Source organism: Muntiacus reevesi, chromosome 7, assembly GCF_963930625.1.
Source record: "Muntiacus reevesi chromosome 7, mMunRee1.1, whole genome shotgun sequence".
Taxonomy (NCBI): Eukaryota; Metazoa; Chordata; class Mammalia; order Artiodactyla; family Cervidae; genus Muntiacus; species Muntiacus reevesi.
Window position 1 is genome coordinate 77,972,426 of NC_089255.1, and position 23,636 is coordinate 77,996,061.

Sequence of the window (23,636 nt, forward strand, 5' to 3'; positions counted from 1 at the left end):
CCGCCTCAGGCAGCACAGGAGAAGCAGCTGCTCTGGGGAACTGATGAATTCATCTTGAGGCATGGAGTTAGAGGTGGTCATGGCCTGGAAGTCTCAGGATCAAAGGCCAGGGCCAGAGGGAGAGGAGAGTTCAGGAGCTGCAGGGAAATGAGCCATGGGGTGGGTGTGTGGACTGGTTAGATACCCAATAGAGGAGCTCCGAGTGGTGACTGGGCTGAGGCCAGGGAGGGACTGGATAGAGAGTTCCCATCTTACCCTTCCTCAGTCTCCGCCCCACTCGGCTGACTCAGGGCCACTGATGTTTCAGCTCCAGACCCCGTGGGTGCTGGGTCAGTGGGAAAGCAGAGCTGAGACCTCTGGAAGGAGCAGGCCTGTGTTTCCTTGGCACCCTTCTTCACAAAGGTGTGTCATGGGTGAAGGGTCTAAGCTCGGAGGAGGGTTGGACCATCAGAGGCAATGATCTGAGGAAGGGAACAGTAGATGCATCTTTGAGGATGTCTAGCTCAGTTTTGAGGCCCTGAGAGGAACTTCCCTAGAGATGCTCTTCCACAACGTTCCCTGAGGCCCCAAGGAAGCTTTGAATGAGGCAAGGAAGCCAGCAGAGGACAGTGTCAGAAGCAATCCTTCTTTCTGGCACATAGCAGGTGCTCAGTGGAGCTTTTCTGGATAAATGGGTGGATGGATTCAAGCATCCATAAAATGAATGAATAATCAGGTGATCTTTGGAACTTCCAGAAGTGTGTCCCAGTGCCCAGTAGATGGGTGGCTTTTGATCAATATTTTTTGGGTGATGGGTGAGTGTGGCATGAGGGCTTGGAGGTTTCCTGAGCCCACAGAGTAGCCGTAAGTCCTAAATAAATAAGCATGGCATGGTTATTTCTCTCAGTTGACTTGCAGGATAATTCAGTAACATACTCTCCCCATGGGAGCTTCTGCAATTTTTTTTCCTTATTTTAGCTCCTCCACCATCAACTGGAGGCTGATTTCCATTTCCCTGACCCCCAGGCCGAGAGGAATTCTGGGGCAGAGTTAGCACCCGTTCTTTCCCCAGGTGGGAAGGACACAAAAGAACCCTCATTCTGACTTTCACAGTTGACAGCTTGGGTCCTTCTAGCAATTCAGGGTTCAAGCCAGAACCTTCTCCTCCTCTCTCTATTTCCCTCTCCCTCCTTCCTTCCCTCCTTCTCTCTTTCCTGAAATGGATTTTGAGTCCATGAGGACTCCACCCCATCTTCCCAGCCTCTGGCATGGCACCAAATCAGGATACCACAGCACGGCTGCTACATCCGTCGTCACCATCTGAAGCATGTGTGGCATGAGGCTGTGCCCAGTGGACCCGAGGAAGTCTCCCTCACTGGCTCTGACCTCAGGGAGCTCAGGACTGGCTCCTAGGAGGTGGGAACACTACAGAGAGGCGGCCCTAAAAGAGCAGGCACTCCCTGGAGCTCTAGGTTCTCAGGGGAACGTGGAGGCCCTGGGCTGCTGGTGGATGTCCCCCAGCATCACCTAACACATTAGTCTCCTCTCCGCAGGCCAAGCTGCCTTCCTGGGACCATCCCTCTAGAGATTAGGCCTGAAGCGGGATTCTCATGCAGGGGTTCTATCCCTGGACAACTCTCACCCACCTTCCTGGTGCCCCTGAGGGCCCACAGCTCCTGCCTGGTGGAGTCGAGATGCACTCACAGTTGATGATATTTCCAGGCACTCTGGGGACCATCCGGCCAGCAGTGTGGCTCAAATAATGAGATGTCAGGATCCATCTACCCATCCATTCATCTCGATGTGTCCTTCCCCAGTGTCTTTCATGGGGGGACTTTGGGAGCACAGAGCAGGGTATGGCTAAGAGGAGGGGGGCTGGGCCACAGCAATCTCCATCCGTCACTTCCCAGCCCTTAGCACCCAGGGCCCCGGAGGTCTGACGTGGGCCATTTCAGCAGCAAGCACGAGTCCTGGAGAAGATGCTTCACTGTCAGTGTGCTGGCATCCTAGCAGCTCTGGCATCAGCCTGGGAGGGCCCACCTGTCCTCACAGGTGGTCCTCTGGGCAGAACCTTGTCCAAGCCCTGGGTGTTTCACTGATCAGGCAGCTCCTACATGCCTAGCCCCAGTGTCAGGCCCAAGTTCATACCTAGGAGACTGTCCATCTGACGGCTGCTTGGGGACCTCCAGCCTGGTTGGTGGCTCCCTCAGGTGGTCCCCTTATCTTGGGGGATCTGGTGCCTTCCAAAGTGTCACCATCTCCACGTCCAGCAAAGAGCATTGGTCAAGTGTGGGCTTCCGAGTCAGAATGACCAGTTTGACTCCAGAAACCTGGGACTTACTAGCTCTGACCTTCAGCTTCTTTATTTTTATTTTTAACATTGATTTATTTACTATTTTTGATTGTACTGGATCTCCATTGCTGCACACGGGCTTTCTCTAGTTGTGGCAAGTGGGGGCTACACTTGCTTGCAATGCTGGGGCTTCTCATTTTAGTGGCTTCTCTTGTTGTTAGCATGGGCTCTAGGCGCCCAGGCTTCAGTAGCCGCAGCACACGGATGCAGTAGGTCTGGTGCATGGGCTTAGTTGATGCACAGCCTGTGGGATTCTCCTGGACCAGGGATCAAGCATGTGTCCCCTGCATTGACAGGCAAACTCTTAACTACTGGACCTCCAGGGAAATCCAATAGGCTTTACTTCTTAAGAACAGTTTTAGGTACACAAAATTGAATGGAAAGTACACAGAGTTCCCAGATACTCCCTGCCCCCACATGTGGGGGTACTGCCTCAGATTCCTCATCTGTACAATGGGGGAAATAATAATCTCCTGCTCAGGTGATGCTTGGCTCCCACTCACCACGCAGTGGCTCCCTTGTCCTCTTGCCTATGGCCCTTCTGATGCTGACCTTTGTCTCAGGTGACAGGAACGCCCTCCAGAGGCTTTGATGAGAAGGCGTACCTGGCAGCCAAGCAGCTGAAGCCAGGAGAGGACCCCTACAGGCAGCACGCCTTCAACCAGCTGGAGAGCGACAAGCTGAGCCCTGACCGGCCCATCCGGGACACCCGCCATTACAGGTGTGGCCTCTGTTGTGCTCGCGGAGAAAGAAAGGTGGAGGGGAAGGGCCGGCCCCAGTTGGCTTGTCTTTCAGTCGCGTGGGTTTAAGAAATGAGGAAAACTTCCTCTGACTCAGTCCAGCTACTGAGACATACAAACCCTTCCTATCTGTTGTTTTCCTGGCTCCTCTTAGTGTCGTTGACCTCCTGAGGGGCTGAGAGGCCCAAGGAGGCCTCTCGGCCAGGCCACAGAGGCCCCTCAGTACCTCAGTCCGGAGTCCAAGCGAGAGTGGCCGGCCAGGAGACCAGGGGGAGGTCCGCAGGGGGTGGGGGTGCCTGGCTGGTGGTGCCCGCGGGGCCACCAGCCCCGCCTGCCCTGTGCAAACAGTAGAGGGCTGTGCACCACCCCCACTGGCATCCATTTCCTTCCTCTCTGCCTGCCCCACTGCCTCCCACCCTTCCTCAGCAGCTCCCAGAAATGCTTCCCGCTCTTGCTCTTTGTTCTCCCGGCGTGCTAGGTGAGAGAGGCCCTAGACCAGGACCCCAGGGCCTGGAGGCTCCGCTGACCCCAATCTGGGCACTGAGGGGTTGGCCTGGATCCCCTCTGCCCTTCCCCCCATCCTCCCCCACTCTGAACTTTCTCAGGTGTTCACCAGGAAACTTAGAGGTGGAATTCCTCTTGGGGCCACACACATTTTAAAACGAGACTCTTCAAATCCAGGCCAGCGGTGCTTGGTGACGAAGGCCTCTCGTCTTGCCCCAGTGCTTCTGCCCCGCCTTCTCAGAAGCCTGAGATGGATCAGAGGGTGCATGTGTGTGTGTGTGTGTGTGTGTGTTTGCACACGCATGTCTGTAGGGGCAGCAAAGAAGGTGTTGGCGGTGGTGGGCAGGGCCTCCCCTGGCGGAGCCTGGGGTGTGGGGTGTCACACTCTTCCCCTTCCAGGCCGCAGCTCCCGTTGGACCCCAGACTGTCAGGCCAGGTCCTGGTGCAGCCCTCAATCCAAGGAGCCCCCTTGAGGGAGGTCTTCCAAAGACGCCTAACCTATGTGAGACAGACCTACTGGCATCGCAGAGAAGACCCCACCAGCCCCACAGACATGAGACAAACCTTTTCAGAGGCTCCCGGTCACTACAAGCCATACATTCCTATCATCATAGATACAAATCCCAGAGAAATGCAGGGTGGAGATGGTTGAAGGGGGCCGGTGGGAGAAGGTCAAATCCACTGTCCAAAGGGGGTGTGGGCAGGTTGGCCATCTTCAGGTGGAGAATGGGTATCACTGTCCACATTCCCTCCTTCCTGGGCACTTAGGATACAGAGATACAGAACTGGGGCCCTAGAAGTCAGTGCAGGGGGCTGACCCCTTCTTCCAGGGCTCCCCATCTCAGCAGACCAAGGCCCCTCCAGCCCCCAAATCCACCAGCCTCTGGGAGGAGAGGCACTTGGAACGCCTGGCTTCCGGGGCAGAGGAGAACTTCTCCACCCCTCTTCCTCCCCCACACGCTCTCTCAAGGAGAATTATTTTAAGGCCTCTCACGATTTCTCCTGTGGGGGTCCCAGGCTAGTGGAACTCCTGCCTGTCTGACCCTGTCTGCTCTGCTGGACAGGAAATGGGCCTGGGAATTTGGCCGTAAGCCGCTGTCAGTGGAATGAATGCCGTAATGAAAAAATGGTTGCGGCTGGAATAGTCAGGGAGCAATTGTAATAAAGAAGATTGCTATGAAAACCAGCTCTGCGGCTGCCTTCCCACCGGCCCCAGGAGCACGAGTAAATGCATTCACAGAAGCATTCTCAGAAATGACAGCGTTGAAGGCTGGCGGGGATGGATCGTTTTAATTCCCTTTCCAGAAGACAGGGCCCAAAATGTAGTGTCTGGAGAAGGTGGGAGCACAGAGCTGCTGGGTGAGGGAGTGGGCTGGGGGGAACCGCCTTTGGTGTCTCCTCAGGGACTTCAGTTTTCCCCCCAGGTGCCCCAGGGCCCATGGAAAGCCTGAGGGCACCCTATCTGCTGTTACCAGCCTGGCTGTTCACGTTGGCAGCAAGAGGGAGGGATTCATGGGAGGGCAGGATGGGGGCAGTTCCTCCCTAGATCCCACCAGATGTCAGGAGACAGGCAATGAGAAGGAAGAAGTTACAGAGACAAAAGAAAGGCCATTTTCCCTCTTCTCCCCTCTGCCATTTTTTCTGTCTTGGCTGCCGCGTCGGTTGGTCCAGGTTGGTTCTGTCTGTGTACCTACACACGTCAGAGCCCCCCTCAGCACTTCAGTGACCGTGGGGCTCCGGGTGATCCTAGGATGTGGGTGAAGAGCCCCTGGGCGGGAAGTTGCCCCAGCCTGGGCTTTCCCTCCGGGGACTCCAGGCTGGGCGGCCTGAGTGGGGTGGGCGTGGATTTGCGGGGGCAGGGCCTGCGCTCAGCCTCAGGGGCAGCAGAATGGGCAGAGAGACGCCGCAAGCCTGCCCCAGGATGTCCACAGCTGCCCTCTGCGCTCTCTGCTCTCTTCTCAGTTGTCCATCTGTGTCCTACTCCTCCGACCTGCCGGCCACCAGCGTCATCATCACCTTCCACAACGAAGCCCGCTCCACTCTCCTGCGCACAGTGAAGAGGTGAGCCCCGCCTCGTTCCTCATCTCACTGGGGCTGCTGCCCCAGGCCTTGGGGATCTGCTGGGCCCTGGCAAGGGAGGACCCTGAGACTGGGCATTGTGGCCAGACAGCATGAAGACCAGTGGGCACTGGGAGGGGGCGTTTTGCCCTTCGGAGAAGCTGGGGTTAGTGAATCAGGGTCAGGACCCAAGAAGTCCAAATGTTAGTGAGATGCATGAACACAAGGTCAGGTCCCCAGGACACGGGCGGAAACACAGGGGCCAGGAGTCGATGGAGGCAAGGGTGGAAGTGAGGCCTCAGGCGGATGGGTGCCGGTCCAGTGGGCACCTGAGAGCAATTCAGAGAGAGATACCCCTTCTGTCCTTCTCAAGTTGGCCCTGTGGTCAAGTTTGGCTTCTTATTCACCTTGTTTCTTTAATGAATGTAGGTAAGAACAGGATGCGGAATGGAGTACCCCGTGGTAGTCTAAGGATTAAAGAAGCTTGGGCTTTCTTCACGGGGAGTGAAGGAAGAGGAGGGGTGTCGGGAGGGAAAAGTTAGGGTGGGGGTGCTTTCCGAGAACACCCATCCTGACCTATCAGGTCAGAAGGAGCCTCTCCAGCTTTCCAAGCAGGCAGCATCCGGGCCCTCTGGCCTTGTTGCCACTGTTAAGCCCAGGCAGCCAGAGCAGCTATGGGTCCTGCTTCAACTAAACTAGGACAGTCCTCACCCACCACCTGGGGTGAATCTCAAGTGCCCGAGGGTCCAGGCAGCAGGGTCAGTGGGTGCTTGGAGGAGCCTGAGGAACATCCTGCCCCTCAGTCACTGACCAGGGCACGAAGGGTTTGCTAGCAGCTGCCCACGGCCAGTGTGCTGGCCCCCAAGGCGGGGGTAAGGGAGTCTTAGAAGGGGGCCTCTATACCTGGGCTCATCTGCCTTGGTCCCTATTCCAGCGTCCTGAACCGAACTCCTGCCAGCCTGATCCAGGAGATCATTCTAGTGGATGACTTCAGTTCAGACCGTAAGTGTCCATCTTCTTTTTTTGCACCGCCTCACACCCCATTGCTCCAGAATGCTGAGGGAGGCACCCTTGGAATAGCCCTGGCCACCGCAGGCTGACCTCTGCTCCTCACCAGGATCTTCAGTCTTTACTAAGTGCCCTTCCTGGCTCTGCTCTCCTTGGTGCCAAAGGAGTGGTGTTGCTTTGATGGGACACCAGTGAGATGACATTTTAAAAGATTGAACATCCACAGCATCCTTCATTATCACAACTGCTGTGTGCAGAATATTGTCCCCACAAAATGGGCTTCCCAGGTAGTGCTGGTGGTAAAGAACCCACCTGCCAATGCAGGAGACGCAAGAGAAGTGGATTTGATCCCTGGGTTGGGAAGATCCCCTGGAGGAGAGCATGGCAAATCATTCCAGTATTCTTGCCTGGAGAATCCCATGGACAGAGGAGCCTGGGGGACCTCACTTGAGGTCCCAAAGAGTTACAAAGAGTCCGACACGAGTGAAGCAACTTAACACACAATCTAGCTCAGAGGGTGTTGTTGGTACTCTGTGGCACCCCCTGGGGGTTATGCCACAAGTACAGACATTCCTCAGTCTGTCCTGGGAGTAGGAGATGGAGAGATGACCTGTCCCCCTGTGGAGATGACCACACCTCATCTTCCCCAGCCCTTTCCCTGGGCCTGGTCAAACTACATGTGGTCTGATGTCCATATCTGAACAGTCTTGCTTCCTTCTCTCCACCCTCAGCCGAAGACTGTCTGCTGCTAACCAGGATCCCCAAGGTCAAGTGCCTACGCAATGACCGGCGGGAAGGTACGTCCTTGGATCCTGGGTGCTACTGTAGACCCATTTTGGTCTAGACTTCTGCTCCCTTTTGATGCCATGTTACACCAACCAAATGTAGTCTGGCTGCATTCCTAGTGGCAAGACCAAGGCCTGGGGAAAGACCCTTCTGCTGTCTCGGAGCAGCTCTTATCACAACATGACTGTAGGCAAGTAGCTCTACTTCTGGCTGCCTTGGTTGTCTCTTCTGAGAAATGGGACTAATAATATACTCTTTCTGCCCTGCACAGTTATTGTAAGGATTAAATGCTTTGAGAAAAGCACAGGGCAATATAAAACAGATATACTTGGAGCATCAACTATGGCATAGGATTATGCATGACACTCCAGGGAACACAAAAGAAGTATGCGTGTGGTCCCTGCCCTCGTAGAGCTTATTATGGACCCAAGGCTGTTGTGATTATGTGGGAGTAGGGAGCTGAAGGAGAAGGGAGTGATCTGGGAGGGAGCCTGGATTGGGTGAGGGGGTTGAGAGACAGATGAATGGGGTGCAAGAGAGAGCATTCTAGGCCCAGAGACTCTGGGCAGAGGCATCAGTCAGGACATGTAGTACTAATAGCCTCTTCCTGCCTTTCCTACTTCTCATCGCTGCTCACATTCTCACACTCAGTTCTCATAACAGCCCTTCATCCTGTTTTGCAGATAAAGAAACTAGGGTTTAAGAAGGTTCAGTAATTTGCCTGGAGTGATTGAACCAAGGAGCCAGGATTCCACCCCCAGCCAGGGGACCCACACTCAGAGCCCAGCCTCTTAACCTCGCTTTTCTTAGTCTCCCTTCTCGGGAGAATCAGACCTGGTCAGCCAGGGAATAAGTGGGGTGGGGACAGATAATGGAGGGCCTTGAAGTCAGAGAAAGGCATTTAGATTTGATAAAGCAGAGAGTGCTGACTCCAGCCTGTCTTTGTCTGGAAGACTCTCTGCAAGCCATAGAGCATAGTGCAGCCAGAGGGGAGCACCCTGAGGTTCCTCCACGTGGAAGGGGAAAGGGTTTTGGTTTCTAGGTCTCCTTAGGTACCAAACCACACTTCACTGCCACTTCTGTTCACTAAACTCTTGACTGTTCATCAGTGTGTCCCCAGAGCCCAGTGTCTGGCCTCCACACTGGGGGGCATTCAGAGAACAGCCTTGGAGTATTGATGGTTGATGGATGGGCGGATAAGAGAAAGGAAGAGAGAGGGAAGAAATCAGCAAATACGAATAGAAGTTAAATCACAGTAACTCAGAGGAAACCTGAGCCCTAAGGGGCAGAGAGTCCTGAGTCTTTGAGGGGACGGGGATGGCTGAGCAAACTGGCTGAGTCCCAGCACCACCCTGTCCTCCCACTTCAGGGCTGATCCGCTCCCGAGTTCGTGGGGCAGATGTGGCGGCAGCTGCCGTCCTCACCTTTCTGGACAGCCACTGCGAAGTGAACACGGAGTGGCTGCAGCCCATGCTGCAGCGAGTGAAGGAGGTAAGCCTCTCTGTCCCTGGGGGAACTCTGTCCCTTGGGACATGCCCACCATGTTCTTGGCATTGCGGGTGGGGAGGGTGTGAACTGTCTCTGAGAGCTGGCAGGGTTGGAAACTAAGTGATCTGCTCCCTCCTGAGTGACTTCATTTGTGGGTGAGCCATGGAGCTCCTTCTGCAAATGGGTGTTGTTGTTTTCTTCCCGGGGGAGTGATGAGGAGTGGAAGGTGGTGGGTCAGACTGGTAAGCCTGCAAAGGAAGGAGGAGAGGACATTGTTCTCAAGCAGAGGGTCTTCCCATGTCCCTGCTGCTCTTTAGAATGGGGAGGATTTGGACACATGGAACCAAGGATGAAGTGATTACAAGTCAACCATAAAAGACAGAGAACCCATTTTAAAATGGGCAAAGGATTTGAATGAATGTTTCTTCAAGGAACGTAGACAAATGGTCAATAAGCACATGAAAAGATGCTCAAAATTAAGTCATTAGGGAAATGCAAGAAAAAACCACCATGAGATACTACTTGATACCTCCCAGGAAGGCTCATCAAAGGATGGACAGTACAACTGCTGGTGAGGATTTGGATAGATAGGAGCCTTTGTGCATTGCTGGTGGGAATGTCAAATGGCAGCCACTTTGGAAAACAGACTGACAGTTCCTCAAAAGTTTAAACATAGAGTTACCATATGACCCAGCAATTCCTCTTAGATATATACTCAAGAGAAATGAAAACATACCCCATACACAAACTTGTATCCAAGTTTTCAGAGCAGTGTTATTCCAAATTGGCAAAACATGAAACAAACTAATGTCTACAGCTCATGAATAGGTAAACAGAATGTGATATAGCCATACAATGGAATACTGTTCAGCCATAAAAAAGGAATAAAGTACTGATACATGTTATAGTATGGGTGAACTTTGACAACTATGCTCAGTGAAAGAAGCCAGTCACAAAAGGCTGTAAATTATGTAATTGCATTTATATGAGATGTCCAGAGTAAACAAATCTGAGGAAATACCAAGTGGATTAGTGGTTGTCAGGAGCTGCAGGGAGCGGGGGATGGGGGTGACTGCTAGTGGGTACAGGGTTTCTTACTGGGGTGATTAAAGTATTCTGGACTTAGATAGTGGTGATGGTGACACGACCCTGTGAATACACTACAAACCACAGAACTGTACACTTTTAAATGGTGAATTTTATAGTATATCAATTATATCTAATAAAATTATTATATAATGTGAATTATATCTCAATACGAAAACAAGTCTATAAAAAGGATAAAGTGAGGCCCCCACGGAACACTGTGAGACCATGGATGGTCTCCTCTGATCTACCACATCCCACATTTTTGTCATCCTAAGACGGGGTGTGAACTGAGGGGCAGTGCTAGATTCAAAGTTGCAGACAAGAGCATTTTGAGGGTCAGTGCAGACAGAGAAGAAAGAAGAGGCTCTGTTCCTTGTCCCTCCATGGAGGAAGAAAAGAAGAGAGCAGACATCCTGCTGATGAAGGGCGATGAAGTTTTGCACATGGTATATGATAAAATCCACCACCACCACTACTCTCCACATCCCCCACCTCAGGAAAAAACCCTTTGGTAAAATTGGCATTACCCACCAATGTTTTGGAGGTGGATTTGTGTCTAGGAGGTGATGAAGGGAGTGTGAGTCTGACCTTGAAGTGGAGGTGGCATGAGGGGAGTGCCACCCAGGTGCCCCAGGGACTGCAACAGGGTCACTACCCTCAAGCCGCTGGTGGTTCAGTTGGGAAGACTCAACCCCAACATGTACAAAGGTGGACGACAGTTAGTAAAACAACAGTTCAAACCAGCAACAGAAAAGCCACCTCAGGCAACATCTGATTCGTTGTCCTAGGAATTGTCTGGACTGTAATTGCAAGAGCAGCTTAAAAACAGGAAGAAATCCTCCGCCTGCAGCAATCAGGGAGGGCTTCACTGAGGAGGTGAGATCCCAGCAGAGCTCAACATGGTGTTAGAGGAAGAGGCTGGGAGAGCATTTGTGCCCATGAGACCCGAGTGGGACCTTCTGTGAGCCTGGTATGATGATGCAGGACAGCTCCTGGGAGCCTGACATGTCCTGCAGGAGGTGCTGAGTACCTCATGCCTCGAGAGAACTTCACCAAACAGGCAGTTGGGGCTTTTTTCACAGAGTTCCTGACCTCACACCACCTCATGTGTCCTCCCCTAGGACCACACCCGCGTGGTGAGCCCCATCATTGATGTCATCAGTCTAGATAATTTCGCTTACCTTGCTGCATCTGCTGACCTTCGCGGAGGTAGGTCCAGAGCATCTCCAGGAAACAAGACAGCATCTCCCTGCCCTTTACCTCCAGAAAACAAAAGGAGATTGTATAGAGCTGTGGAGTTGGGGATGAAGGACCAGAGCTGGCAGCTGGAGGCTCCTGGAATGATGAGGGCAGAGTCAAGCTAGTCTCCAATCTTTCCCTGCCCCCAAACTTTGACACATCCTTCTCAAATACAGCTAGCCAGGGAGGATGGGCACGAGTCTTGGCAGAAGAACATGATATGACAACTATCTTGGGAGGGGGGAAGGGGGAACCCTCAACTTTGCATGGATTGCTGACTTGTACACCCCAAAATGGTGTAGACCTGGCTGAATACAGTAGCTATTAACCACATTTAGCTATTGAGCTCTTGAAGTGTGACTCCATTTTCAGTGTGACTCGAGATGTGCAGTAAGATAAAATACACACCAGGTTTTGAAGACTTAGTTTGAAAGAATGTAAAAAATCTCATTAGTAATTTTTTGTATTCATTATGAATATGATCATCAGTTTGAAATGATAGTATTTTGGATGATCTTGCATTAAAAATACATTATTCAAATTAATTTCATATGTCCTTACTTTTAGATATGGCTACTAGAAAAATTTAAATTGCATATGTGGCTTGCATCTCCAGCTTGCAAAGTATTTCTTTTGGACAGCTCTGATCTAGGCTTTAGAGCCATGCTGTACAATACAGTAGACTGTAGCCACTTTGGGCTATGTACATTTAAGTTAATTAAAATTAAGTAAAATTCAAAACTCAGTTCCTAAGTTGCCCCAGCAGCACTTCAAGTGCTCAATAACCACATGTGACTTGTGTCCACCATGTTGGACAGGGCAGATGTAGGATACTTACATCAACGCAGCAAGTTCTACTGGGCAAGCGGCTCCAGAGAATCTGTGGCCAGGAGCTAATGAGCAGAGTGGATTTCCTCTCTGGGGGTCAGATTTCCAATAAATGGACACAGTCATTAGTTAGATGTTGAGGATGAATGGGAGGGAGCCAGACATTTCTCCTTTGGGAAATCACCCCAGTTCCTTGGCACTTGCTGTTCTCCCACCTAGAATTCCCTTTTCCCATCAGTCTGCATGGATCAGTCCTTCATTCAGGTTTCTACTCAAATGTCACCTCATCAGAGAGTCTTTCCTGGCTACCCTTATTAGAATAGCATGGACATGTTTCCTGTCTTTTCTTTCTTTTGTTTTTTTAGCACTTTCACCCCCAACTGACATATTATCCATTTATTGATTTATCTTTGCAAGTCTTTGTCTTACCCAGTAGATTGAAACTCCATGAGGACAGGGATCTGTCTCATTCTGAATGAAGGAATGACTACACCAATCGGCCAGGGCCCTCTGCAAGCTGGGTTCTGATCAAGAGAGACTCTCAGGGGGCAGAATGAGGGGAAAGGAGCCCTAAGCCCCATCCTCACCCCACTCTGACCCTTAGGATTCGACTGGAGCCTGCATTTCAAGTGGGAGCAGATCCCCCTGGAGCAGAAGATTGCGCGGACAGACCCCACCAAGCCCATAAGGTCAGAGATGCTGTGGGTTCTGGGGAGACGCCTCCCTCCCCTGAGTTAGAGGCTTTGGAGGCCACTGGGGGCCGGTTCAGTCACCAGGGCTCCTAGAGCTGCACGATCTAAGGGTTGACTGTTCTGAGCCCTGGGGAGAGAGACATCATAGACCGAAGGATGGGCCAGACATCCAGCCCCAGTAACTCTGCAAGTGGGTGATTGTAGGGTAAATGGCCTGAGCCCTGGAGCCATCTAGAGGGGCTCAGATTCTCTAGCTAATGTATTACCTCTTTCCTCTCCTTGATCCCAGGACGCCTGTCATAGCTGGAGGAATCTTCGTGATTGACAAGTCCTGGTTTAACCACTTGGGAAAGTATGATGCTCAGATGGACATCTGGGGGGGAGAAAATTTTGGTAAGTTGGGGAATAACCACAATAACAATAGTAGGCAAACCCAGATTGAATGTTGTCTATGTGTAAGGCCCTAAGGACTTTATACACATTGACTACTTAAATTCTCACAATGAATCTCTGAAGTACCATTCTACTGGTAAACTGAGGCACAGAGAGGTTAAGTAATTTGTCCAGAGCCACATATCTAGTAAACAAAGAGATGAGGTGGTCAGGGAGAACCTATGGCCACATGGCTAGACATGTGTGGAGGAACTACTTGGCTGCTTACCTACCAGAAAGGCTGAAGGAGAGGTGGTGTGCAGTAGAGGGTGATGGTTCAACATAAGTAATAGGGTCAGACCGTATTACTGGGTGCAAACCCTGGCCCTACCACCTATAAGCTGTTTGGCTCTGGGTAAGTGAAAGCCTCTCTGAGCCTCAGTTTCCCCAAGAGGCTGTCATGAGCACTAAGGAAGAGGATGGATGAAGATACTGGTGGCCATTATTATTACTTATGAAGCCATGGGGCTTCCCCGGTGGCTCAATGGTGAAGAATCCACCTGCAATGCAGGAGACACTAAGAAACTAGGATTCGATCCCTGGGTTGGGAAGATTCCCCTGGAGCAGGAAATGGCAACCCACTCCAGTATTCTTGCCTGGAGAATCCTGTGGACAGAAGAGCCTGGTGGGTTACAGTTCATGGAGTCGCAAAGAGTCAGACATGACTGAGCATGCGCACGTATGCGTGCACACACGCACACACACACACGCACACACACACACACAACACCATAGGAACCCTTTAGCTCCAGAAGGAAAGAGAAGAGCCAGTGACCCTCGAGGGTTGCTGGTGAGGTTCATGAGACAAAGGCTGAATAGAGATGGAACACTTGATGTAGGGGTTTATGAAAGGGCCTCTTTACATGGTGTGGCCAAGTTATAGGGAACCACAAGGGACAGGGACGGACTAGGCGTGTGACTGCTGGGAGGTGCAGCCACCCCTAGGTAAAAGACGGGGACAGAGCACTCCCCAGTACAAGCTGTGGTCTTGGGGTGACTGCAGTCAGCCCACGCACCAGGTGGAAGGTGTCAGGGGATGAACATCCACCCCCACTCTCCCCCTGACTGCAGGCTGAACCTGTCCTAACTCAGGAAGGAAGCCAAGGAGTGTGGCCCACACAGTATCCTCCCAGATGAAGAGCAGGGTGGAATAGGGCAGAGAACAATCCCAGAGGCTCTCCAGGAGCCGGAGGGAGGGATACCAAGAAGCCCATAAAAGACAAAGGCCTGTCCTTGCTGTTCCTGGACCCACTCAGTTCTTTGCAGAACCTTTCCCACTGCTTCCCTTTTCATCCTGACCCGGTTTCTTGAGAAGTAAATAGACCTGGTGGTATCTCACCCATCTGACAGGTGGGCAAACTGAGGTGGATGCTTGCTGCCTTCCAGATCTCAGTCAGGAAACTCCACATCTGACAGGTATAGGATAAGCACCTTTACTGGAGGGATCACTTCAGTGTGGTGAGGTGTGATCCAAGTTACGGTCTGTGCTTCTGGGCTGAGGGGACCAGGTGTTTCTTCCCTCTCGGACTGGGACAGTGGGGCAGACGGGCACTGGGGCTTTGACTCAGAACCAGCTGGAGTGGGAACAGGCATGGGATTTTCTCCCCTTTGTAACTTACTCTTGGAAACGGTTTCTAGGCAGGCATTCGGAGGAATCAGTGCTGGGAAGTGGGGTGCAGTGACCCTTCCATTCTGACCTCCTTTCATGTATTTTGGGCCAGAGTGACCTCTTTTGTGTCCTCGGTCTCAGCCAGAAGGGAGCTTTGGCAAAGCCAGTTTCCTGTAAAGTCTCAGAGAGCTGAGAAACTAAGGATCTCTGCTGCATCCAGAGGCCTTTTTCTTTTTCCCTTCCTTCTTCTTCTTTTTTTTTAAAAGGCTGGGGCCTGACAGAGAAACAAGTAAATGATCAAATAGCTAACTTTAAACTCTGCCTGAGGCCAGGACTCAGTGGTTGGGGGAACTTGAAAGGTGAACCACACAGTGGTTCTAGGGAAGGTTTTGTCTCTTCGAAGAAATTCAAAGAAATTCCCAAGCTAGCCCTGTAGCTCAGACATTCAACTGCTGGGACCAGTTTTGAACAAGGAGGCTCCACCACTGGTGGGTTTGGGCCTTTTGTTCTGTTCCTTTGTGGAAGGAAGGGAGGTGCCTAAACGGAGACTCCTTCCTGTTTCCCTTGAGAGAGCCAAATGCAGGCAGGCGCTCAGAGGCCGCCCTGAGTGGGGGTGGCAAATGTGAAAATGCTTGGGATTCTCATTAGGCATCCTTTTCAGGTTGCGTCAGATCATGTTACTCTGCTGCTCAAGACCCCACAAGGGTTCCCATGTCTCTCAGAGCGAAACCCAAAGTCCTCAGACCATCTTCCCTTCCCCTACAAGACACACCACCAACTCTGCCCTCAGCCCCTACTGCCCCAACCTCTCCCTCGCTCCCGCCGACTGCGCTGTTACCTCTAGATCTGTGTCCTTGCTGGTCCCTCTGCCCGCAGTGCCCAAGAGCCACGTGACTCTTCCTCTCCTCCTCAGGCCTCAGCTCAGATGTCTCCTTTCATGGAGAACATCCCTAATCAGCCTCACTAAAATTGTGGCCCCACCCCCAACTCCACTCATCATCCTCAGTTTTCCTGCCTGCTCCGTCCTCTTCATTGCGCTTATTACCATCAGACAGATATTACGGGATCAGTGGTAAAGAATCTGCCAGTACAGGAGACACACAGGAGCCTGTGTTCGATCCCTGGGTCTGGAAGATCCCCTGGAGGAGGAAATGGCAACCCATTCCAGTATTCTTGCCTGGGAAATCCCATGGACAGAAGAGCCTGGAGGGTTACAGTCCATGGGGTTGCAAAGAGCTGGACACAACTAGACCATGTATTCTACTCATTTTCTTGTCTACTTGCATTTTTGTTTCTTATTTTACTGAGTTCCTGTCTTCTCTCACTAGAGTGTGAGGAACTCTAGAACAGTATCTGATGGGTCGTAAATAGATCTTTGGTAAAAATCTGCAGAATATACTAAAGAATCTGGTTCAAATAATGGGACTTACTGAACAAAGTATGGACTTTACATTACGGTTCTGCAACTGAGTGTGGGAGTGACCTCGGAGAGGTTATTTAGCATCTTTGAGTTTCATAGTTCTTATTAAAAACACAAGGATCTTAACACCAATGTCATATGGTACCTGTGAGTATTAGACATCAGCCATAAAGAGTACAAAATGCTTAGTAAATGCATGATGGTTAACTGCTTTTGTTGTTGCCATTGTTGCTAGTAATGACAATAAGTAAACAATAATATGACACTATGGGGTATGTGGAGTAAAAGTGAAAGTCACTCAGTCGTGTCCTACTCTTTGCAACCCCATGGACTATACAGTTCATGGAATTCTCCAGGCCAGAATACTGGAGTGGGTAGCCTTTCCCTTATCCAGAGGATCTTCCCAACACAGGGATCAAACCCAGGTCTCCTGCACTGCAGGCAGATTCTTTACTAGCAGAGCCACAAGGGAAGCCTAAGAATACTAGAGTGGGTAGCCTATCCCTTCTCCAGCGAATCTTCCCGATCCAGGAATTGAACCGGAGTCTCCTGCATTGCAGGTGGATTCTTTACCGACTGAGCTATCAGGGAAGCCCTAACTATTAATAGTGTAACAAAGTTAGCCTGGCAGAAATGGGACTAGAATGCAGATCTTCTGTCCCCAGCTCTGAATCTCAGTTGCTGAACGAGTTGCAGAGCTCTGACCAGGAGAAGAGAGAGAGAGGCCTGGCAGTTAGCAAATATATCTAAAGAAGCCCATTAATTATAGCCAACCCTGAAGGCAGGTCCAGATATGCCAAATGTCCAGTCCTGGTTCCAGGACCATATCGGGAAGTTGCCTGGTGCTCACAGGCTGGCCAGGAGGTAGTCCTGAGTCCTCTGCTCCCTACTCTGCTAGTCACTGGGAGGGCTCCAAGCATCTGTGCCAGGTGACAGCCCCCAGACCTGACCAGGGACCACGAGTGTCCTTACAGCCACCTGGGGAGTAGGAAGAGGGACCAAGGCTGGAACTCATAAAACATGGTCTTTCCTTTTGCAAAAATTTAAAAGAAAAATAATAATGCTGTGGATATTCTGGGACAAGAGAGAGGTGTTTTAATGTCACAGGATGTCCAACTGTAGGGTTAAAATGAAAGAGAGGAAGAAATCAGAAGAGATTATGTGAGGTTCGGCCAGCTACCAAGGTGGATCCTTGCCAGAAGTTGACAGAAGGACTGTTGAGTGGAGAACGGAGTGAGAAACTTGTGACATCCCCTTCTGGGAGGCAGGATGACCACCGCTAGCATCCCCTAGCTCTACTAGGGACCAGTCATCTGTGAGAGCTCCTTCAGCGTCACCACCACCACCAACAGGACGTGCGTCTCAGTAGGGCCAGTGCACGCGCGTGTGTGTGCTGAGTCGCTTCAGTCGTGTCTAACTTTTCATGACACTAGGGACTGTAGCCCACCAGGCTCCTCTGTCCATGGGATTCTCCAGGCAAGAATACTGGAATGGGTTGCCATGCCCTCCTCCAGGGGACCTTCCCAACCCAGGGATCAAACCTGTGTCTCTTTTATGTCTCCTTCATTGGCAGGCAGGTCCTTTACCACTAGGACCACCTGGGAAGCCCCCAGTAGGGCCCATGGTAGCTGTAAATGGAGACCACGAGGGTCAAGAGGGTGGTCTGGGCCAGCCGGAAAAAATGCCAACTGGAGCAGCCTTTTACGTGCTCGGTGTTGATTTTCTAGCCTCTCAGTTCTGACGAGCAGATGTGTTCATCCTTAGCTCATGTCTGGATAGGACATTCTAGGCAGAGGCTGGAAGTGATTGATGCGGCCCTTTGATTCAGTTTTCCTTCTATTCATGGTCTTGGTGTTCCTTCAAAACTTTTCCTGCTGCTCTGCCAGGGCTTAGATGTGGGGAATATGTGTGTGGTGTGTGGAGGGGGTCTGTATGTGGGCTGTGTGTATGGAGAGTATGTGTGGTGTATGATGTACATGTGGAGAGTATGTGTGTGGAGGAGATGTGTGGTGTGTGTGTGTAGTGTCTGTGGAGAGTGTGTGTGTTTGGAGGGAGTATGTGGAATGTGTGTGTGTGGTATGTGTGTGGAATGTATGTGTGTAGAGGGTATATGTGTGTGTGGAGGGTATGTGAGTGGTATGTGTGTGGAGAGTATGTGTGTGTGGAGGGTATATGTGTGTGACGGGTCTGTGTATATGGAGGGTATGTGTGTGTGGTATGTGTGTGGAATGTATGTGGGGTATGTGTGTGTGGTGTGTGTGGTATGTGTGTGGAGGGTATGTGTGTGTGTGTGGTATGTGTGTAGAGGGTGTGTGTGTGGAGGGTGTGTGTGTGGTATGTGTGTGGAGGGTATGTGTGTGTGGAGGGTGTGTGTGTGGTGTGTGTGTGTGTGTAGTATGTGTGGTATGTGTGTGTGGAGGGTATGTGTGTGTGGAGGGTTTGTGTGTGATGTGTGTGTGTGTGGAGGGTGTGTGTGTGGTGTGTGTGTGTGTGGAGGGCTTGTGTGTGATGTGTGTGTGTGTGGAGGGTGTGTGTGTGGTGTGTGTGTGTGTGTAGTATGTGTGGTATGTGTGTGGAGGGTGTGTGTGTGGTGTGTGTGTGTGTGTAGTATGTGTGGTATGTGTGTGGAGGGTGTGTGTGTGGTATGTGGAGGGTGTGTGTGTGATGTGTGTGTGTGGAGGGGTTGTGGGATGTGTGTGTGTGTGGAGGGTGTGTGTGTGGTGTGTGTGTGTGTGGAGGGGTTGTGGGATGTGTGTGTGTGTGGAGGGCTTGTGTGTGATGTGTGTGTGTGTGTGTGGTGTGTGTGTGTGTGGAGGGTTTGTGTGTGATGTGTGTGTGTGGATGGCTTGTGTGTGGTGTGTGTGTGTGTGGATGGCTTGTGTGTGATGTGTGTGTGTGTGGAGGGTGTGTGTGTGGTGTGTGTGTGTGTGGAGGGCTTGTGTGTGATGTGTGTGTGTGTGGATGGCTTGTGTGTGATGTGTGTGTGTGTGGAGGGTGTGTGTGTGGTGTGTGTGTAGTGTGTGTGGTATGTGTGTGGAGGGTATGTGTGTGTGGAGGGTGTGTGTGTGATGCATGTGTGTGTGGATGGCTTGTGTGTGATGTGTGTGTGTGTGGAGGGTGTGTGTGTGGTGTGTGTGTGTGTGGAGGGTGTGTGTGTGGTGTGTGTGTGTGTGGAGGGCTTGTGTGTGATGTGTGTGTGTGGAGGGGTTGTGGGATGTGTGTGCGCACATATGTGGAGGGAGCAATCAGGGACACATGCAAGGAGCGGGTGCACCCCAGGAGCGCCACCCCAAGCATGTGCCTCCAAGGGGGCCCCAAGGCGCGGGAAGCCAGCCCCCCCTTACTCCGCGGCTGCCGTCTCTGCAGAGCTGTCCTTCCGCGTGTGGATGTGCGGCGGGAGCTTGGAGATCGTGCCCTGCAGCCGGGTGGGCCACGTCTTCAGGAAACGGCACCCGTACAACTTCCCCGAGGGCAACGCCCTCACCTACATCAGGTAGGTCCCAGTGCAGAGAGCGCCCCGCTAGCAGCCGGGACACCTAGGGCCCAGCCCTGTCAGCGACTCCTGTGACTTTAGCAACTACCCCAGTCTTAGTCTCCCCGTTTGTCCCTTCCATTCTGGGATCCTGGTACTTTCGGAGCTGGAAAGATGGAGTTGGGGGTGTCTTCCCCAGGCCTGTGTTGTCTTGACTGTCTTTGTTCATGAAGGTCTTGGAAAACTGGTGAAACGACCACTGGGAGCTGCCCTCCACACACTGGGTCCCAAGTGCTGGTCACGGATGCTGTGTCCTGACTGACTTGGTCAGCATCTGCCCATCCGCGTTCTCAGCCACAGCGTGCACTTCATCTTGAGGCGCAGTGGGCAGGTCCTGAAAGGCCACCCCCCTCACCCTCTCTCCTGATGGTGGAGGCAAGGGGAGGTCGGAGGAGTGCCATGAGCACGCTCCCCTTCCGAGGCCGAGTCTCCGTCTGGTCAGACTTGTTTGCTGACAGCGGGGGCTCCTCAAGTCTAGCTCATCAAATGGCCTTTTGTTTGGCTTCCCCTATTCCATTTCACTGTTTTTATAATTATGAAAGTAATACATGGTCACTGTAAAAATTCAAGCTGTATCTATGTATATTCTATGTATATATATATATGTACCTATACTGTACATTATAATTTTTACTCTTCATAGCACATAGAAGAGTGATTTTTTCACGTTTTCACCCAGTCTTACACCTATCCTCTTGTTCTCTCCAAAATAAATAGATTTCTAGCATATCATTTCAGGTCTTTTTCGAGGCTGTCTAGTACTCTGCCATGTGGACATAGTTCATTATTCTTCTATTGATGGCCATTTAGGGTTGTCACCAATGTTTTATGACACAAATATTCTTGTATATGTCCCTTTCCCCACGTGCTGGTATTTCACTAGAATACTAGCTCCTGTAAGTGGGGTGTCAGAGAGTATCCATTCCCCCAGATTTGATGGATGCTGACAGATTGTCCTCCAAACAGACTGTTCTCATGGATACTCCCACATCAGTGCCATTTTGCATGCACTCCTGAACATCTCCTTGCCCTGTACTGCACAGAGCTGATCTGGATCCCAACCCTAACTCTGTCTCCAACCTGGTGACCTTATTTTGCTTCTTCCTCTCCTTTTAGGAATACCAAGCGCACCGCAGAGGTGTGGATGGATGAGTACAAGCAGTATTACTATGAGGCCCGGCCATCGGCCATCGGGAAGGCCTTCGGCAGGTGGGCCCCTTCCCTAGCCTTGTGCCTTTGCTCACAACCTTAGTGAAATACTAAATCATGTGTACTCCAGAGAAGCATTCAGGGTCTCCTGAGCAGCTGAACCCCACACCCCTGGGCTCTTTGGAGACTGTAGGGTATACGAGACAGAGACAAGATTCTGGTCCTGGAAAAAGAAGCAGCCTCATGGGGAGAAATAACCAGAGAGGGCTTACTTATGCAAGCACTGCCCATCCACCAGCTGCCTGCAGGATGGATGTCTGTGGAAGTGCTTAAGGATGGCTGTCTGCAGAAAACACTGGGGGTTTTGGCTTCCTTGCTGTTTCAATCTGATGGTGATCTGTTAGCTTATTTTTCTGCCCTGAACTGTTATGACTACACTCTAATTAAGCATTTTCAAAATCAATTGAGTATGACATGACCAGTATTATTTTTTAAGTGATAGAGAACTAGAACATATCAGATTAGAACAGAAAATAGCAGTTGATTGCAGTTGAGGATAGATACTGTTTTGTGAAACTCTTATTTTAGTTCTGTGTCCATATATGCCCATGGGTATACTAGGTCACAATGTAAGATGTATATATTTCTTACTTAATGTTGTGGTCAGAAATGTTTGAAAACATTATTAGTGATCATCAATGAATTTTCCTCTATTTATTTCTATCTATCCCTTAAAGAAAAAAAGTTATGTCACTCTTTGTTTTAGTGAGGAAGTAACATTTGCTGAGGGCCTACCCTGTGCTAGGCACTTATGTCTATTCATTTGACTCTTATAAAAACCTTTGGCGGTAGATGATTGTACCCCAACTTTACTGAGAACAAACAGGCTCAGAGGGTGGTGCTGGTCTTCTGTCAGTGGCCATTATGATCCCCGGAGCTGAACAAGATGTTCATGGACACATCAGATGGTTCTTATTTGCCAAATTTTTGGAAAAATGTTTGAAACATGGTTTTCTTGTCGGTAGACGCTTTCTGCTCAGCTTGAATGCAGGAAAGGAAAACTACTAGTACATTAAGGCTCTGCTTTCTCTGTGAAAATTAGCACCAGGCAATGGTATACCCACTGAGGTCTCAAGGAGGAAGAAGCCAAGATTAAAGCTTGGCCCCAATTTGAGGAGAGAAATAAGGCATGGCCAGGAGCCCTGGGGCGAGCTTGCAGCTCAGAGAATGAAGTAACGCTGGAGGGCAGACTTAGATAGCTAGCTCTGGAAAAAGGGACCTGCCCCCCGCCTCTGCCCCACCCCGGGGAGGTGGAAAGAGGGGGCTGACCTCCCAGACTTCTTCCCACTGCTAAGCCTTTCCTCCTCCTTCTCCAGCGTGGCCACGAGGATCGAGCAGAGGAAGAAGATGAACTGCAAGTCCTTCCGCTGGTACCTGGATAATGTCTACCCAGAGCTCACGTGAGTGCGGCCGTGGTTCCTCATCTGGCCTGGGTGGGGGCCAGTGGCATGGGGACCCTTGACCCTGATCTCTCCCCAGCCCAGGCAGTCTGGCTCTTTCTAGCTGTTGGTGTTTGTCTTCATGTGATGGATCTGGAGGAACCTGGAGGATGTTACCAGGAGTGAAGAGTAAGGTGTGGTAGGAGCGAAGAGTTTAACAGACTGGGCCTTAGAGCTAAAAATGGATGTTGTCGGGACTTCCCTGACAGTCCAGTGGTTAAGACTCTACACTTCCAGCGCAGGGGGCACAGGAACTAGGATCCCACCCACAGCCAAAATTAATTAATTAAAATACTCTTGAAAAAAAGAAATGAGCATTGTCCTTAGGAAATCATCAGCACATTATGTAGCAAAAGCGCAGAAACACTCACTTCCTTTGACTCTCTTCTCTCCCTTCAGGAGTTTAGCCCAAGGAAATAAAGCAAACAAGCAAAAAAAAACTGTTGACAAATAAATGGCCACTGCAGGCTTCTTTGCTGTGAAAAAAATAGAGACACAACTAGCAATAAGGGCTGGGTTTAGTGAATCATGATGCATTGATCTAAACAAATACTATGTGTCAATTAAAATTATAATCATAAACTGTGAATAAAACATGGGGAAATGTTTGCTTCAGCAAATGAGGAGGCAACATGCAAATGGTGTATGTATGTGGGCTGTAGGACAGTACACTGTAATGACTGGGGGGCCTGAGGGTGGGCATAGCTGATTCTTTTTATTTCAGAATCCTTCTCAGCATCTTGCCTATGTCATTCCTCACATCCTACAGGTCTTGAGTCACCTGTCCCTCCTGCAGGAGACCCCCCTGACCTCTGCATTTGCAGACTGACCCTTCCCCAGCACTCGCTACTTCTTTTCCTCGGTCACCCTTATCGTCATGGAGCGTCTATGTGGCCAATTAATGTTATTGTCATCTTCCCACATTTGACAGTAAACTCCATGAGGCGAGAGGCATTTATCTGTCTTGTTCACTGCCTTATCTCCAGCCCCTAGAACAGTGCCTGTCACAGAATGGGCACTCAATAAATAGTTTTATTTGATTTGATTTTGGTGTGCCAGATCTTGTTTTGGTGCACAGGTCCTTCCTTTTGGCACCCAGGTTTCTTGCTAGTTGTGGTTCGAGGGCTTAGTTGCCCCATGGCATGTGGGATCCTGGTTCCTCACCTGCAGATGGAACCTGTGTCCCCTGTGTTGGAAGGCAGATTCCTAACCATTGGACCACCAGGGAAAT

At 50.9% G+C, this 23,636-nt stretch overlaps 1 protein-coding gene across 2 annotated transcripts in view; it reads left to right on the forward strand.

Moving 5' to 3' along the window:
* Positions 1 to 23,636, forward strand: part of GALNT16 (polypeptide N-acetylgalactosaminyltransferase 16) — a 92,426-nt gene that overhangs the window by 60,785 nt on the left and 8,005 nt on the right. For both annotated transcript variants that reach the window (XM_065940536.1, XM_065940535.1), the window contains exons 3-13: positions 2,896 to 3,053; positions 5,539 to 5,637; positions 6,569 to 6,636; positions 7,374 to 7,439; positions 8,798 to 8,919; positions 11,127 to 11,214; positions 12,677 to 12,761; positions 13,054 to 13,157; positions 19,592 to 19,718; positions 20,874 to 20,966; positions 22,283 to 22,366. In XM_065940536.1, the coding sequence (XP_065796608.1) occupies positions 2,896 to 3,053; positions 5,539 to 5,637; positions 6,569 to 6,636; positions 7,374 to 7,439; positions 8,798 to 8,919; positions 11,127 to 11,214; positions 12,677 to 12,761; positions 13,054 to 13,157; positions 19,592 to 19,718; positions 20,874 to 20,966; positions 22,283 to 22,366 (1,094 nt within the window). The remainder of the gene's footprint in view (positions 1 to 2,895; positions 3,054 to 5,538; positions 5,638 to 6,568; positions 6,637 to 7,373; positions 7,440 to 8,797; positions 8,920 to 11,126; positions 11,215 to 12,676; positions 12,762 to 13,053; positions 13,158 to 19,591; positions 19,719 to 20,873; positions 20,967 to 22,282; positions 22,367 to 23,636) is intronic.